Consider the following 16,905-nt stretch of genomic DNA (forward strand, 5'->3'; position numbering starts at 1 on the left):
TAAATTAGTAAGTATATATATATATATATATATATATATATATATGTACAATGATTATTATAAACACGAATAAATTGTATGATCAATACCTATATATTTTTCTTAGAATTAGATCTATTTCATTGTAACTTGATAAGTGACGACAATTCTCATATCTCGAAAATCTAAAGTTCCTGGAATATTTCAATGTTGGCAACACACATATAACTACCGAAACTCTTTGCAAGATACTGCGAAGAAATATACGGATGCGTCACTTACATACACTGAGTATACACTCTTCTGAATGACACTCTTCTGAATGCAAATGAAGTTTTAATGGAGGATTGAGAAATTCCTGATCAGATTTGGAATAATTATAGATTTACAGTTCTTGAACTCTTATATGGAATAATATAATCTTACATCGAAAGGTATTAATACCCTTGCTGACTGCAAAAATCTACGAAAAATGTATTTGGATTGGTGGTATTATATCACATATATTATATTACACTTTCTTTGAAAACATGTTCTGTTTTCACGCTTTTTACAGAAATACAGAGTATTTCTCGTTTGTTTATGGGATGATAAATCAAACCTGAGATCTTCTCAGCAAACGAGAATAAATTGAAATGAATTCAGATTTTCAGAAATATTGATTGACGAATGTTAAAATGAATGCTTTTCAATCCTGAATGCATTTTTATTTATGTACAGAAATTATATACAGAAATATTATTATATATAGAAATTGCATAGAGCATACTTTTATGCCTTTCAATCTAAAAATAATATTAGCTTTTTCTGTGAATTGTGAATTAAATATTTTTCAATTCAAAATTTTGAATAAAAAATTAAGTTTTTCAATCTAATTACATTCAATTGAATCTAATTGAATCCAATTAAATTAAAAAAAAGTATTTGCTATTTAAAATACGCATTCGAATAGAAAAAAATTTCAGTCCATTTTAATCCATTCTCGTTTGCTGGGTAGGACTCTAATCACAAGTTTGATTTGAGATTCGATACCTGCAAAATGTTATAGCGGAAAGAGATTTCTTCTAACTTCTATCTAAAATTCAGTGTGAGGTTTATCTTATTAAATAAATAGTGTGTCAATAAATGTGAGTCAATAAATATCAATAGTATTTAGGAACTACCCATAACAAAAAAGGGAAATAAAAAATCTTAATTTTTGAAGATCTTTCACCAAATCGATGATCATAGACTATGTGGATAGCAATATCCACGGTTCAATTGTACACAGCCAATCACAGCGCTTAAAAAAAAAATAAAAAACTCCCTAGGAGTCGCTGTAATTGGCAGTGGGCAATTGCTACAGTGCGCAATTGCACCGCTGCCGATTGCGATTAGCGGATTTCAAGCGTACAGTTGAGTGAGCACTCGTTGTTATTGGTGTATTCTTTTAAATCCAATCAGCATTTCAGATCTGGAAGAATACATCAATAGCAGCGAGCGCTCAAATGATTTACTTCGACGCAAAATACATTTTGCTGCATCTCATTGAAGTTCAATCGAATGAACAACGAGCAGCAAAGAATTCAAAGCCGAGAAAGTGCAATATTTGCAAAAAAATGTGAAAACTGAATATATTTATAATGAGTACATACAGATAAGTACATACAGTTGGTATTCCATCTTTTAATAAATTTTACCTGTGAGATAAATCTAGTAATCCGCGCTTATCAATATCAAAGATGTCGACAGAATTGTGCTACTGTATATACTATGACAGTACAATTATAGATCTTATTTTGTCTATGTGACAGATTTTGTAACCTCAATAATTGTAAACTTTAACGCTTAATATTTCGATTCGTGGAGCAGAGCGATAGATTTTTCTGCTAGATTCTTTCATTTCATGCAAAAACGCATTAAATAAACCTAATTTCATTGATTTTTGAGGTGCAGTAGCTAAACTGAATGATTACCGTAGCGTGTTGCGCATGAAAAGGCAGTTTAAGAGTCTGTGCTGTGGCCATTTCTCCCAAACTTGGAGCTCGGGCCTCGGGTGCTCGGGGCTATTCGGGGCAGTGTAGGCAACTGAATTTAATGTTTCATGTAAATCACATGTAATCGTCATTCATTAGTATGTCGCGTCAAGCGTAGCAGGTCTGAGTCTGAGCAGAGATAACTAGCGTACGTTAATCAACGATTAAACCGGAGCTGTTTCACGGAAGCTGTAGAATTGCGTATCGTTCATCCCGCGCGCGATAATCGATATCGAGGGCGTATCAGTGATATGCGATCGTAAGGTTTGACTGAAGGGACAGTATTCAAGTTATCGTCTACGCACATCTACGGCGCGTGGCTCCTGGCTTGTTCTTGTAAACATGGTGTTTGGACTCTTCGTGATAATTGTTTTTTTTCACAAGACTAATTAAACTCCGCGCGACCGCGGATCTTGCAGGTGAGGGATCGCGCAGCCGCTTCCTGAGAAGACCGGCGTGTATCATGTGATTCTCACTGGAATATAACAAGTATGGACACATTTCCCTTTCACGGTGAGTTTGTTTCACATTCTGCCATTTGGATTGCTCATTGAGTTTCATGTTTTCGGAATATCAAATCGGTGGAATGGTCTGAGAGAGGGGGGAGAGGGGATATTGACTATTATGCTATTTGTTCTTTTTGTATTATCAAGTTTGTCGCGTGCTGTCATAAAGTTTGTTTTTTATTCCTGCACTGGATTGTACTGAAACTTTTATCACTTTTGTCAAATATCAAATATATACTTGTTCACTTTAAGTTTCAAAAGTATATACTAGTTCAGTTATAAAAAACAGACCTTTGAACTGCTTACTTTTTATGAATTAAAGTTTACCGTTAGTTAAATAAATTGTTTTTAGCTTTTAGATTTTAGCTTCATCCACTTGTAACTTATTTCGTTTATAAGATCAATTGTGTTACTATATGAATTATCACGGGTATTTGTACAAGATTATACTTATTAGGTTATGGCTGTTTTCATAATTACAATACATGAGATATATAATATGATATTTTCTTATAAAACAGGAAACCATATGATTTAGTAACAAAAGTTTGGAGTATCTTGGTACTTTACTATGGAGCAATCAGACTCGTCTGTCTTGACAGTTCACGAGATTCAAACGGATAACGCTCAAGTAGCTCAGATCACCGAACAAGATATAAAAGTCACTGCAGAAAGTGGTCAAGATTTTTCAAAAGTGTGCAAGCTACCGTCAGAATCTATATTGACAGTAGACAATATCGATATTCATACAGTTAAGTCAGAAGATTACATAGAGACAAGCTGCAGTGAGATATCTAAAGAAATAGCTAAAGAAATTGATAACACCAATAATCAAGTGGAATCTGAATCAACGGAGCCAAACACGGAGATATATAAAGTACAAGAAGAGATTCAAGTCTATAATTTAAAAGATAAGGTAAATTTGAATCATGAATCACAACACTTGTCCAACGAGGAAGACCAAAGCCTAAATGTGATAACTGAATCTAAAATAATAAAAGAAGATGAAGGCGCAACGAAGATAACAGAGGAAACAGAGGCAAAAGAGACAACAGAGACAAAGGAGGCAACGGATAGTCTAGAAAATGACTGTAGTATAATAGAGGACGCGAATCAATCCGATTCCAGAGATAAGCAGGATGCAGCGCCAGATGAATCTAGACTTAGTAAACATGGGGGCCAGAGTCATGATATATGTGAGTCAGTTGAAGAAACAATCAAAGAAATGCATGATAACAACAGTAATCAGAATAACTCAGCAACTAATGAACTAACTAAGTTAGTACAAGAAGAAACAGAAGTAGTTGTAGTAGTAGAGACGGTACCAGTTGCGACTGATGCAACAGCAGATAATTTTATCGTTACTTTAGAAGAGAAAGATGCTAATAAAGAATGCAATCAAGAAAATGTTACTTTGCAAGAAAAACAAATTGTGGAATCTGACCATGGGAACAATGAGATTGATCTAATTCATTATAGCCAAGAAAATGACGATACCATAATAGAAGTAACAGAAGTCATAGATGCTCCTCTTGACGAACAATTTAAACAAAGTAATATGGACTACATAGACAGTAATAAATGTGATACGAAATCTATAAAACTAATCGATGGGAAAATTGCAATAGACGAAAGTGTAAGTGATGAAAATGATGAAAATATTAAAATAAAAACAACTGATAATAAAACTTTGATTAATTCTGGAAAAGAAGATAAAGAAGATATCACTATTATTATAGATGAGAAAATCATAATTACAGAGGTTGAGTCAACAGATCTACCACAAATTGAAAATACCCATAAAAATACTGTTCAGGAGATAACTGAGCATAAACAAGATGATACTTCTGTTGACAAAATATCAGCAGTGGATTCATCGACGAAGAAAAGGAGCTTTATCCAAGATATATTTGACGATTGGGGTGTTGAGAATACGGATGAAGATACGCAATCAAGTTCAAAAGTGCAAGACTCTGTTGAGATCGAATTAAAAAGCCTAATGGATGAGGCAAAGACGGACCAGACTGTTTCGAGTGAATCAGTAACTTTCCAAGAAAAAGTCTCTTCTGCAGATAAAGAATATGATGAGACACATAATATTGTAAGTACAATTGAGAAGAGTACAACAAAGCAGCCGACTGAAGAAACAGAAAATCAAAAGAAAAACAAAGCTATTAATAAGGACGCAATGTCATTGAATAAAGATGAAACGAATTCTCCTGTGCCACCTGTGAACAAATCTTCACGAAGTATGGATACGCATCCGGTTAACGCGTCGTCGCACGACACTACAGTTCCTAAAAGCCGCGCTCGGCATTTAACCAGTCAAATAGCGTCGCCAGCAGAAGTGACAGAGGTATTGAAAGAACGTTTTCGCGAAAAGCAGAAGAGCGTAGAAACATCCCGTGGACCAGACATATTCTTTGTGAAAAAATTAACGCAAAGGTTATCTAGTAAATTGGGAGGTAGCACAGTAAATCCAATACCAAAACTTATACCATTGCCACAGCAAACCGCTTCTTCAACTCCACCTCCCTCTTCTGTTGTTATGTCATCAGCATCAGAAAACTGTGATAAAAAGGAAGTGGAAAATACAACAATGGAAGCTGGCAAGGATAGTAATTCTGATAACAAAGAACTATTGGCCATTTTAGAGGGTGACATTGATCCTGACTGGTCTATTTTGAAGCCACCAGTTCTTACAGAAGAAAGCAAAACAGCGTCAAATACCATGGAACATTCTGAACAAAGCAATCCACCAAAACTCGATCCGTTAGTTGAACGAGAATTGGCGCTGAAACAACTCCTTGAATTGCCCATATCACCGTCCAAGAAGATTCCACCGCGGAAAAAGAAAACGTTTCGAGCAGCGTCTGGTAAAGCATCTAAGGACGCGACGACTGTCGCGAAAGGTTCGCTTGCTGTACAGCGAAAGGAGGCTAATATAGATTTAGCGAGTGAAAATACGCAACCAAATGCAAAATCTGTTGATATCGATCTGAATCTTTTATCTCATGAAAAGAATCAAGAGCAGATAAACATGCGAATAGAAGAATCGAGATCAGGCAGAAAACGTAAACCTACCGAAAAAGCAAGGGAGCACGAACAAAATACGATAAAACGGCAGAAAGTATATAGAGGTAAAGTTTCGATAAATAAGAAACAAATGGAAGAAAAGTCCGTCTCTAATGATAGCTCGACGATTGAAAATCATGTTGCAACGAGCGATTCGACGAATATTGCTGTAAATAATGAGAAAATTGTCACGAAAGAAGTAGCAGGTAAACAGTCCGAGAATAAAATAGATTCGGTTTCTAATAAAATTGTAGATTCTTCTTCAAAACGGTCAAAACCTGGTCTTGCTAAAAAAGGACCGATAACTAAGAAGAAAATGGTAGTCAAGAAGTTGTTGCGCCAAAAAGTGCCAACTGATAAGAAATCTGTTCAGCTGAAAACTAAATTGACTCCGTCGCCGAAGAAGACATCTCCAAAAGCTGTCTCAAAATCGCTAAAGCGGACGCCCGAAGGTCCATCCAGTGACGTGAAACCTAAGAAGAAGAATATAAATGAGATAGATAGATTGTTGCAGGACGAAGGTGTTGTCAATTTACTATACGACGTAGAGCAGCCGGATAGAAAACGCCTGGTTCCTATCACAAAGTCACGAGCGAAAGTAATGGATCTGCAGAAAGTGCAACGTGAACTTAAAATCAGAAAAAAATTGGTTCGCAATGCTGTGTTGCGATTACGTACGTCAACGACCGCAGATGTCACGAAAGTGTCACCGAGATCGAAGAGAACGACGATTCATGCGGCTGATGTTCAAGATAAAAAGGTAGAACAGATCTCATCACCAAAAACTTCTGCATCACCTACGGAATTTATTCTTCCCGCAAAGATTCGAAATGCGGCTGATGCGTCTATTATCGTCAGGAGACACTCGTCTAGTTCATTTTCGAGTGCATCTGGAAGTCCCAGAGTTAGTGTTGATGCACCTGAAAAATCTACAGAAGCTGTCAAGTCGGAAGATGGAACAATTCATTCGTTGAGATCTGCTAAAAAGAGACGAAATTCACAAGATGAGAAAATTAATAATACGAAGAAAAAGAAGAAAATTATACAAAAGTCCGATACCGATGTTACTGTTACCAGTACCATTTCTACTGCAACTACTACAGTTGTCAGCAATACTATTGCTAATAATATGGAAGAAAAAGTTAATGTCGTACGTCCTGGTAAGAAATCGGAAATCAAGAAAATGGATAAGATCGGAAAGCAACAGGAAAACATTCCCGCAGTTGAAGACAATGTTTCGAGTAAAGTTACAACTCGATCGTCGAATGGTGCAGTACCAGGGAAGGTAACAGCGAAGAGTAAAAAACTTATGAGAAGCAAAGTAACTTTTGCCAGAGCAAATGAGCTTGATAATAATGCTGAGGATTCTTTGAAAAATGAGGATGAATTATCTGCTTGTCTTGCTGAAGCAGCTACTGCTCTTTCAGTTGTCAATGCCAGAAATGGTGCGACTACGCGAAAGAGCAAAGGTAAAGGTAAACACATCTATCTCAATAATATTTTTTTTTTTTGTAAAACTAAAAATATAATAATTTATTATTTTTCCATGTAAAAAAATGTTAAAATATTAAAAGTAATTTAAAAGCAATTTGATACGAACTATATGCTAAATATTATACAATATTTCAGTAAATACAAATACCATAAAAACATTGGATGTAGATAGTAACAAAATGAAAACGGAAGTGCAAAGTCAATTCAGTAATAAGGAAATAAATGTACGACGACATGGTAATCTCGTACAATTAATACTTACGCCATCTTCTTCGACAAAAATAAGAAATGCTCTTTCATTACAAGTAAGTAGTTTTGCACTTAAGACAATCTCTAAACTCCATTATAAATTTCTAAACATAATCTCTTTAATGGTATTAAGGTAATGCAAGAATTCAAAGAGGCTTTGTCGATATTAAAAAGAGATGACGAATGTAGGGTAGTACTCTTAACATCTACGGGTACAAGCTTTTGTGAAGGTCTTGATCTTTCAACATTATTGCATTCAAATAAGGATGAACGACGATCCGTCGCTCAAGAGTTGGCACATGCTGTCAAGTATGTATTTAAACTTGTGTAAACATAATTTAATATAATACTTTATACAATTGATGTAATACTTTATATATAGTTTATTTTATTGAATTTTTTTCTTTTTAGGGATTTCATAAAAAGTTTAGCTACTTTCAATAAACCTATAGTGGCTGGCGTACAAGGTGCAGCAATTGGACTTGGAGTGACAATGTTGCCTCTTTTTGACCTTGTAATCGCTAGTGATAAGGCAACATTCTGTACGCCTTACGGGAAATTAGGACAAATTGCTGAAGGTGCTGCAGTCTTTACTCTGTCACACATACTAGGCAGTGCAATTGTAAGTCGTAAGCAATTTTTTACAGTTTATGTTTTATAACATAACGTGAAAATAATAGAAAAACAACATCTATACATTTCGATAGACGAGTGAACTTCTTTTGGGTGGAAGAACTCTAACAGCAAGTGAAGCATTAAGAGCCGGTCTCGTTACTCGAGTTTTATGGCCTGATCGGTTTCAAGTCGAATTATTACCATCGTTAAGGGCTATGAGTGATCAATCATCACAGGTAAGTTACATATATATAACAATGTTTCTTGATTTTAATTTTATTAATGCTTTTGCAATATATTTTACGAGATATATATTGTATTTTACGTACATAATATTGTTAAAAAACTTTTAAGTTTTTTACATTCATTAAATTATAATAGTTTTATTTATTTAATAACGGTAACAATAAGCCATATAAGCAGGTCCAGAATAAAGCAATTCTTGTACATTTACTTGTGTCTTATTTTTGAAAACACATAAATGTTTTTCTGGACATGTACATCTATAATATGTTGAATATAGATCAGATCGTATATAGCCGCAAAATTCCAAAGTCTCGCACATTCTTTTCTACATTAAAAAGTTCAGATTTAATAAATAACATGTTGTGTTGTATAAATGAAAGAATATTAAATACTACTATCAGAATAAAATAAAATTATAAATATTATCTATTCCTGCATGGTTCAAATATTTTTCTTTTCAGAGAATACAGAAGAGAATTAATGATTTTATATATTATAAATTATACTACAAAAAGTGTGTATAAATTATGCAGATTTATGAACGTGAAAAATACTTGTAATTAACTCGTAAAATGCAGAAACGATTTTCTCTCTGTGCATTATATTACACATATAAAATGTATACCTTGACACATTTGAATATTTGAGCGACACCTTGCTCTTTGTATGTGTATTTTTGCAACTTCCAATAATGTGTTTGCGGACATACGCAATTCATTGTCACATTGTATGGTATTATATAATTATTATTCGTATCACCTTCCCCATGTACTATCACTGCATCTTGTTTATGCGCGCATGTCTCCAATTTCGTGAATTGCGTACAGAACTGTATCAGGAAACGTAATTGTCAGAAATGTTTAAAAAAAGATATTTTTTTTAGATATTTAATCTTCTCGATACCTTCAGAATGGATTTATTATTGAGGAACATGGTTAAGTTATCAAAAGTTTTTGTCCATTGCCACGGACATTCGTTTCCATTGGGACAGTGGCAAAGCCTTTCCGTCAATTTAGGCATCCAAAATCGATCGTGAATTATATTGCATACCTCATAAGATTCACAGTTGTGTAAATCGCTTTCTCCTTCAACCTACTTTGATTCAAGAAATTTGTCATGCCGTTATTCATTTACAAGAACTATATTTATATAGTATATTTTCATATACGAACTCCTTTCATATACTTGAACGTAATATTATTAGCTTTACTGCTAATTGTCGTGTATACACTGACACTTGCGCTTATCAGAGAAACGAACAAACAAGTTTTGATAAACATATTTACAATCGTGTGCATACTTGACTGCGCTAGATTCGATTGTCATAAGCAATTATATTAACGCAAAGGCAGCAATAATGTTAGTATATTCTTGATTCTATGTGTGCACCCACATGACTCGTAATTATGAAATATTTTAATAATTCATGGCATTGTCTTCGCTTCATTTGTAAAATACAGAAATATGAACATCAAATGATAAATCAAATTGATAATAAATATTGATAATATATTGATAATATTGATAATAAAAACTATGTTTTCTGCAATATTGCACATATTTTAATAAATTTAATAAACACAGAAACAAAGAAAATAAAAGAAAATATTGTAATTTGTATAGGAAATTTGTATAGGATATTATAAAATGAGAGAATCGTTTTTGCATATGTGTACAATTATAATTTTTTAAATCACTAATCATTTTTTTTAATAAAAAAAAATCTGTTTTTTTTTTTAGTCCATGGAGGCAACAAAGGCTCTGCTACGTCACAGTCTACGGAAAAAATTAGATGCCGCACTTGAATCAGAAACATACTTATTAATTCAACATTGGTGTTCCATAGAATGCCAGACTGCTATAAAGGCTTACGTTGATGGAAAAATTGAATAAACGACAGTAAGCCATTCTTATACATGGTAAAATATTACAATTTATACATATTAGATGTGGGAAAAAGTTCGTGGCGTTTTTTCCGTTAGATGGCATAAAAAACGCCACGAACTTTTTCCCATACCTAATATATATATACACACACATTATAATTTATTATAATGAATTATTTATTGTGAAAATATTAATTTCAGTGTACTACTGTTTAATTGTGGTTTGCAATCCGTGTTAAAAGTCAGAAGTGACAGGTTCATGAATATTGATGGAGATAATAACACAAAAATCGACATATAAAATCGATGTCATATAAACAATTTTTGATGCGACATTCTACGTCAATGCACTGTATAAGATATAATTTAGATATAAGATATAAATATTGAGAATCACTCAAAAAGATGGACTATTTTATTATTAGATCATTTAGATATAAATTTATTATTCATAAATATATATATATGTATATATATTTACATATATATGTATATGTATGTGTGTGTGTATGTGATATATATGCATATATTCTTCTGCATTATATTATTGTTAGATTAAAATAAAGGTACATTCATTGTAAGAATCAAATTAAATTTCTGATATATATTGTTTTATCGAATTCATTGGCTTGTATGAATTTATGTGTTTTTGCGAAGACTTGTGCAACTGTTTAAAAAGAAGTTCGAAAATTGCACATAAACAAACTTCACAATTCAAACAACCAATGGATCTATTTTCTTCCTTGTAGAACAATATCCGTGAAATTTTCATTATTTTAAATTATGAGAAGTATTTATTATTCATTCAGAAGAAATGGCACTGAAAAGGCCATGTACTTATGAGTTTTCCAAAGGCTATACTGGTGTGGCAGAAGCGCTTGGAAACTGGGGCTTTTCTAATAGACCATGTAGCGCCGGCCAAGAATTACAACGTTTAAAGTGTCTCTTTGCAAAAATGGATTCTTTGTGAGAAAAATGCATTTTATTCAATGACAAAGACTTAAATTGATGAATTGCTTAAGGAAAAATTCGACTAGGATCGTACAGAAATAAAAGAAATGCCTTGATTAATTTCAGACGCAGCAATAGACCAGTGACGTGTGTTAAATACGATCGTAGATATGATCCTGAAGCATGGTATGTTAAGCCTAGTCCCAATGAATGTAAACCAGCGTGGACATTTCCTACAAAGAGGCCTCTGATTACTTACTGTTCGACTGCTACAATTTTTAAAACTTCCAATCTGCTTGAGATTGGATCGGACATAAGGGTTGCTTTTCCTGACCGCAGCTATGTTCACCAGGGTGTATGTATACACTCTTTTAATGAGTTTAATTATTTAAAGCGAACTAGCAGAATTTTTATTACAGATCGATATTATCATATAAATTTTGGATATATATTGTACCTTTTAGTAGATATTCCATATAATTATATAATTTACTTTTAGACATCTAAATGGTATCGTCGAGGTTCAAACTGTTGTTATCAACCTAGCTGTTTAGCTCCACAATGTCCTCTTGTGAAAGCTAATCTTTAAAATTGTTATGTAATTGTTTATAATCGTACTTAATGGCAATAGTAACGTCAAATTGAATATTTATTTCTGATTTTTTTTCTAGTAATAAAATGTAATGTATTTGCGCAGTATATATATATATATATATACATTAAATTCTGAAATATGTTAATAATTAAAAAAAAAAATCACGATAGAGGAATCAAGGACACAAGTGATGATGCAATTGAGTTAACAAAAATTATATCTGAGAGCAATGAGGTCGTTTAATTTATTTTTTTTTTGTTACTTTAACAAACACAGTGTTCCGAGCTTTTGCGCGTTGCGTGAGAACAATTACATTATCGAATGATGAGGCAAGTGATTTAACTGACCGTCACTGCAATATTTTCACTCTTTGAGCTGATATATATTGATGAATGGAGTACCTCTAGATACTAGCTTGCGTTACAACAATGTACACTAATTCGAATTCCTTAAATAGAAATCGATCTACACAAGTAGCATTTTGTAAGATCCTACATAAGGAGCTCTGTGCTGACTTTGCAATGACTCTGCATAAAAGCTTTCCCTCGGGATTCTTATGTACAAGAAAAAATATACAAAAAACTGAATTGATATGAGTCATGGTACAATATAAATATGAAAACTGTCCGAAAACGACGTACGATTTACGCGAGTCAATAATATATGTTATACGAGTTATTAAAAATATATACTTATGATATCTTAAGCAAGTAATATACAAGTAATATCGTAATGTATAAATTAAGACTAGATAGAATATCGGAGACCTTATCTACTTCTACAGCCAATATAATAATCGAGTGTGTGACTGAAGTATAACTTATAAACTAATTACGCAATAACATGCGGCACAATAACGGCTGAAAGCGTACTGGCAAGAAGAAGAGAGCACATATTTTGTTGACATTTCATTTTTTTCACATATTTTGCCTTAAGTCGGGCATAACACTGAAATCGGAATAGCAATTTTGTAAGTACTTTTCAAAAATGCTTCATGATTTATAATGTTCGAGTTGAAAAATTGTTAATGTTTGCAATAGGATTTAGTAAAATTGAATTGAAAATCTAATTACCTTTGAGTATATAATCTGTTAGTAAAGTGGGTACTGTCGGGCTATCCTCACTAATGGCCTTTAATACTGCAAATGAACATACATTGATATGTGTAGTTAGATACAAAATTATAATTAAATACTTACTTTTGATAAGTACTTGCAAGGCTTGATTGTCTGGCGGACCACTGTCTGTATGATATGGAATAACGGTCGTCAGGTACTGTAATAAAAATGAAAATTTCCATTTTCTCTAAATTGTACAACTAAATTACTGAAAACTTTTTAAATTAAAAATTTAATTTTCTATAAAAGAGTATTCGTAATTTAACGGTTAATAGATGAATGCGTAAAATGTTTACTATGTAAGTGCAATTCTATACAGTGGTATACCTTCGGCTCCTGCAAAGACCTATGTTGTGGTAATGGACTAGTACCATTCTGCATTTGATTTCTTTTCTTTGTAACATGATGTTGCCTACGTCGATTTTGCACAGCTAACAGTAAAGAGATAAACTGGTTTTTGAGTTCCTTTTCATATTCTAATTCGTCTCGAAGCGCAAGCTCGGCGATCAGTGTTTCGCTTAAAGCCGCAACTAAGGATTCCATTTCTCCAAGAAGTTCAGTCAGTTGGCTGGAGGAAAGTTGCTTTAATTCTAAAAATACATTCAATGCTTTATATTTTTATTTTAGAAATTAATTGATTTTCTATTCTATATCATTATATTTAATATAAATACTTTTATGTCATATAATTATTTCAAAACATACTTTTTTCATGAAGTGGTGATCCAAGTACTTCTCTACTTCTTTCCAAAGCTTCATCACTGTCCAATAAAGAACCCTCTGAATCTGGTGATCTTTCCATTGACGGACTTTCCTACGGTGGCAAAATCATTAATCACTTTAGTCATTATTACATCAGGAAGAATATTTGATTGTGTCAAGGTTATACCTGCATTATGTCATCTATCTCGCGAAGAACTTCCTCTGCAGTCTTCAGCGGCTCTTCCGGACTGTGAGTATCGGTACTGCTGGATAAGATTAAAGCATGCATGTCCAAATCTGTAGCAACTGCCTCGTCTTCGCTACTTAAATCTTCCAATTCGGGTCTACAGAAAAAACGAAAAAATATTGAAACGAAAGTACGAATTTACGAACATTAGAGCTGATATGAGGAAGCAAAAAGCGAAATCAGAAAATTTGTTTTTAAAAATGTGTAATCGCTACAAAGTAAACTTTCCACGAATAATTATACTTGTGACAAATAATTAAATGTGCAAAAAACAAATGTATCTACCTTTCCATCGAAGTAGGTGCTTCGTTCAAATTCAAAGCGGGCATATGCATTTTCCGCGCGTAAGATTTGCTCCAGTCGATGGGTAATATATTCCCGAAAGTTCCGGTAATCGTCCACCACATCCTGCAAAAATACAATATTGAATATATATTGTTATTAACACGCAAGGAATCTTTTGGCGTTTCCTAAAGGCAATTGTTTGCTTGATCTTAGCAATCGCTTATATTAAAGGCTTATATCATTTAATATACGTAAATAGATATGGAATCTTCACAGATGACTCATATCCTTTAATTCACAGTATTCTCTAGTCGAGGAAATTAATGTACTTTAAATGTACTTATGTGTCATCGACTTTTATCGCTCAACTGCTGAATGTTTCATTTAGAATTACTACCATCTTCCTCTGTTTTATTTTAATTTTTATTTGAAAAATTCTGAAGCATATAATTGATTTTTTGTAACAAGTCTATAAAATTTTCTTGAATGTATAAGATGGAATTATTTTATAGCTTAACTTCAAAATTACATAAATAATCGAAAATACATAATGGTATTAATTATTTTATTAATACCAAGAGATAATGAGATATTTCAAAATACTTTTTTAAATAAATAATTAATTTTAAATAATACTTTTTTTTCTTTATTTTATTTTATTTTTCCTCCTTTCACAATTTTTTTATTCTAATAGATAAATATTTTTTGCCAAGCGCTTTTGTATAAATAGAGCGGACTAAATTGAGTCGAAAAGTCTTCTATCATTTTGCAATTTTCGTTAATAGTTAACAAGATATTAATTATTAAAAATTGCTAAATATTAGTTTTCAATAATTTTTTATTCAAATCAACTTTACAGAAAAACAGCAAGAAAAAAATTGCTTATTTTCTTCTTATAAAATTCTAAAAATTTCTTCAGAATCTTTAAATACCGCACTTTCTCATGTTAGTAAAAATAGTTGTCAATAAGAAAAGTACTAAAAAATTAATAAAAAATTCTTAAAGTTCTATAAGAAGAAAATAAACAATTTTTATCTCTTGCTTTTTTTTAAAGTTAATAGTATTTGAGTAAAAAATTATTGAAGACCAATATTCGATTTCGCAATTTTTAACTAATATCATTAACTATTACGAAAATTACAAAATGATAGATGATTTTTCGACTCAGTTTAGTCTCCCCTATTTAGACAAAACGCTTAGCAAAAAATTGCGGGACCTCCTGTATATAAACTGTATTTTCTAATTTCTCTTTTTTTCTCTTTTTGCATATATACAATGGATAAAGAATGTTTGCTCATAGAGATGTCATAACAATTTCCGGTCTATCTAAAGGTTAATGAGGACGTATGATAGAAATGTCGTGTAATTTTAACGTGAAGAACATGATTTACGAGATATTACAAGAGCATGACGTGTAATGCGCGATCAATAAATGCAGATGTTCCAATGATATAATGCCATGATGTTATCTATTATATATTGAGTCGTGCTAATGTATATTGTTCTACAATATAGAAACACGCATTTAGAACGTTCTATGTATAGTTGTCATCAGAGACAGGTTTCTCATTCAGGAGGAGTCTTCGTTTTTTTAATATCGCGCCTGTTTATATTATTAATATCCGTGTGCATTCCCATTAGGATACATTTGGAACACTCTCTATGGTGATGAGAGCGATAGACTTTCTAGGACGCCGCGTGAATCATTGCAGGCTGTGGGCGTTTCCTGCGTTACGCATTGTACGTGTACGCACTGCATAGATAAGACATTTAATCAAGTGCAAACAAAACGTAAGTCAACGACGTTATGTTGTTTTAAAGGAAGTAATTTTTCATGCGAAGAATGACCAGAGCAAAGAATCTTTGCAGCGCGAATTTGAGAACAATGTGTCTCGTGGGAGCCGAGCAGCAAAAACGACATTTAGAGACTTGTAATATCCTGAGGAACTGAAATATCAATTGATCATTAACTTCCTTTACTGCTTCTCCTTCAAATGTCCTCTCGCAGTTGATAGGCGACAGAAACCATGTATTTTAAAAGTCGTCTAAAACTCTATCTCTTTCTTAAAATATCTCTCAATTCCGCTAAATATTCGCGTTTTTCGAATCTTCCTTGTACTTTCTCCAATTGTTAAATAGACAGTCGACAGAAAGATTACAATTTCTTATTTTTCTATTAACCAATATTTCTCAGAAAGTTCAAATCAATTTTTATTTACATGTGAATTCTTTAGACTCAAATGTAAAATATATAAATTAAAAACTTCTAATTTTTGTTTAAAAAAATGATATAAAGAAATATTTTAAGCAAGTCATTAAAATCTGTATTTATATTGGGAATATTAGATATTTCGATATTTATTTTGTTCAAAATTCGCATGTGTCTGTAGATATGTATTTATTATGTGTAGAAAAAGAAAAAAAAAACGGTAGTAAATGGTGGATATCAAAGAATCAACGCATTGATCGACCATTTGATGCCGTAGGTTAATAAATCGAGGTCAACCCAGTCCACTTGAGTCCCTGATTAATGTAAAGTGGCTTTATCTCCAGTGTGCACGTTGTTCATATCGAAAAGGCCAGACATTTTTATACCGCACGATACGTACGAAGTCAAGCTAATTTTTAATCTTTGAACGTTCGCAAAAATTACAGTGAATAAGAAATAAGGATAAAAGGAAACTGAGTGATGTAAAATTAGCTTAATCTCGAAAAATGGAGATTTCGCAATTTTGCACAAATAGCTCTTATCAGTTCTTCTAAATTCGCTTGCTTCTTACAAAATTCTTACAAAAACATGAGAGAGAGAGAGAGAGAGAGAATAATTTAAAAAAATTATAGATTTCTTTTTTTAATTAAAATCAGATAAATTTTCACACACACACACACACACACACACACATACACACACACACACACACACACACACACACACAGAGACG

At 32.6% G+C, this 16,905-nt stretch overlaps 4 protein-coding genes and 1 pseudogene across 4 annotated transcripts in view; 3 read left to right on the plus strand and 2 right to left on the minus strand.

Moving 5' to 3' along the window:
- The window catches only part of LOC105619988, a 4,435-nt pseudogene extending 3,930 nt beyond the window's left edge, over positions 1-505 (plus strand).
- Positions 506-3,071: 2,566 nt separating this feature from the next.
- On the plus strand, positions 3,072-10,072 carry LOC105619845. Its single transcript, XM_012201363.1, has 6 exons — positions 3,072-7,050; positions 7,205-7,374; positions 7,452-7,627; positions 7,730-7,940; positions 8,026-8,169; positions 9,920-10,072. The coding sequence occupies exons 1-6, from the start codon at positions 3,072-3,074 to the stop codon at positions 10,070-10,072; spliced, it is 4,833 nt and encodes a 1,610-aa protein (XP_012056753.1).
- Positions 8,325-9,477, minus strand: LOC105619844. The gene is made up of 4 exons (XM_012201362.1): positions 9,352-9,477; positions 9,083-9,271; positions 8,805-9,008; positions 8,325-8,504 (listed from the first exon to the last, which is right to left on the minus strand). Exons 1-4 carry the CDS (start codon positions 9,475-9,477, stop codon positions 8,325-8,327), a joined length of 699 nt encoding a protein of 232 aa, XP_012056752.1.
- Positions 10,073-10,879: 807 nt separating the features above from the next.
- On the plus strand, positions 10,880-11,605 carry LOC105619989. The gene is made up of 3 exons (XM_012201500.1): positions 10,880-11,031; positions 11,143-11,371; positions 11,516-11,605. The coding sequence occupies exons 1-3, from the start codon at positions 10,880-10,882 to the stop codon at positions 11,603-11,605; spliced, it is 471 nt and encodes a 156-aa protein (XP_012056890.1).
- A 937-nt stretch (positions 11,606-12,542) lies between these two features.
- Positions 12,543-16,905, minus strand: part of LOC105619990 (fasciculation and elongation protein zeta-2) — a 13,275-nt gene continuing 8,912 nt past the window's right edge. Inside the window, exons 4-10 of the mRNA XM_012201501.1 lie at positions 13,964-14,086; positions 13,619-13,775; positions 13,435-13,543; positions 13,057-13,319; positions 12,811-12,886; positions 12,685-12,750; positions 12,543-12,559 (exon numbers count right to left, since the gene is read on the minus strand). Of these exons, the coding sequence (XP_012056891.1) occupies positions 12,543-12,559; positions 12,685-12,750; positions 12,811-12,886; positions 13,057-13,319; positions 13,435-13,543; positions 13,619-13,775; positions 13,964-14,086 (811 nt within the window). The remainder of the gene's footprint in view (positions 12,560-12,684; positions 12,751-12,810; positions 12,887-13,056; positions 13,320-13,434; positions 13,544-13,618; positions 13,776-13,963; positions 14,087-16,905) is intronic.

This window comes from Atta cephalotes (genome assembly GCF_000143395.1).
Source record: "Atta cephalotes unplaced genomic scaffold scaffold00023, whole genome shotgun sequence".
NCBI classification, from domain to species: Eukaryota; Metazoa; Arthropoda; class Insecta; order Hymenoptera; family Formicidae; genus Atta; species Atta cephalotes.

Excerpts from the sequence above, each read along its gene's own strand:
- LOC105619845 (XM_012201363.1), top strand. The coding sequence starts at position 3,072 with ATGGAGCAATCAGACTCGTCTGTCTTGACAGTTCACGAGATTCAAACG. Across the intron at positions 7,051-7,204 it reads GCGAAAGAGCAAAGGTAAAG|TAAATACAAATACCATAAAA; the intron begins GTAAACACATCT and ends ACAATATTTCAG. Across the intron at positions 7,375-7,451 it reads GAAATGCTCTTTCATTACAA|GTAATGCAAGAATTCAAAGA; the intron begins GTAAGTAGTTTT and ends AATGGTATTAAG.
- LOC105619844 (XM_012201362.1), bottom strand. The coding sequence starts at position 9,477 with ATGCACACGATTGTAAATATGTTTATCAAAACTTGTTTGTTCGTTTCT. Across the intron at positions 9,009-9,082 it reads ATAATAAATCCATTCTGAAG|TTCTGTACGCAATTCACGAA; the intron begins GTATCGAGAAGA and ends TTCCTGATACAG. Across the intron at positions 8,505-8,804 it reads AAATATTCAAATGTGTCAAG|AAAAGAATGTGCGAGACTTT; the intron begins GTATACATTTTA and ends TTTTTAATGTAG.
- LOC105619989 (XM_012201500.1), top strand. The coding sequence starts at position 10,880 with ATGGCACTGAAAAGGCCATGTACTTATGAGTTTTCCAAAGGCTATACT. Across the intron at positions 11,032-11,142 it reads TTTGCAAAAATGGATTCTTT|ACGCAGCAATAGACCAGTGA; the intron begins GTGAGAAAAATG and ends GATTAATTTCAG. Across the intron at positions 11,372-11,515 it reads GCAGCTATGTTCACCAGGGT|ACATCTAAATGGTATCGTCG; the intron begins GTATGTATACAC and ends ATTTACTTTTAG.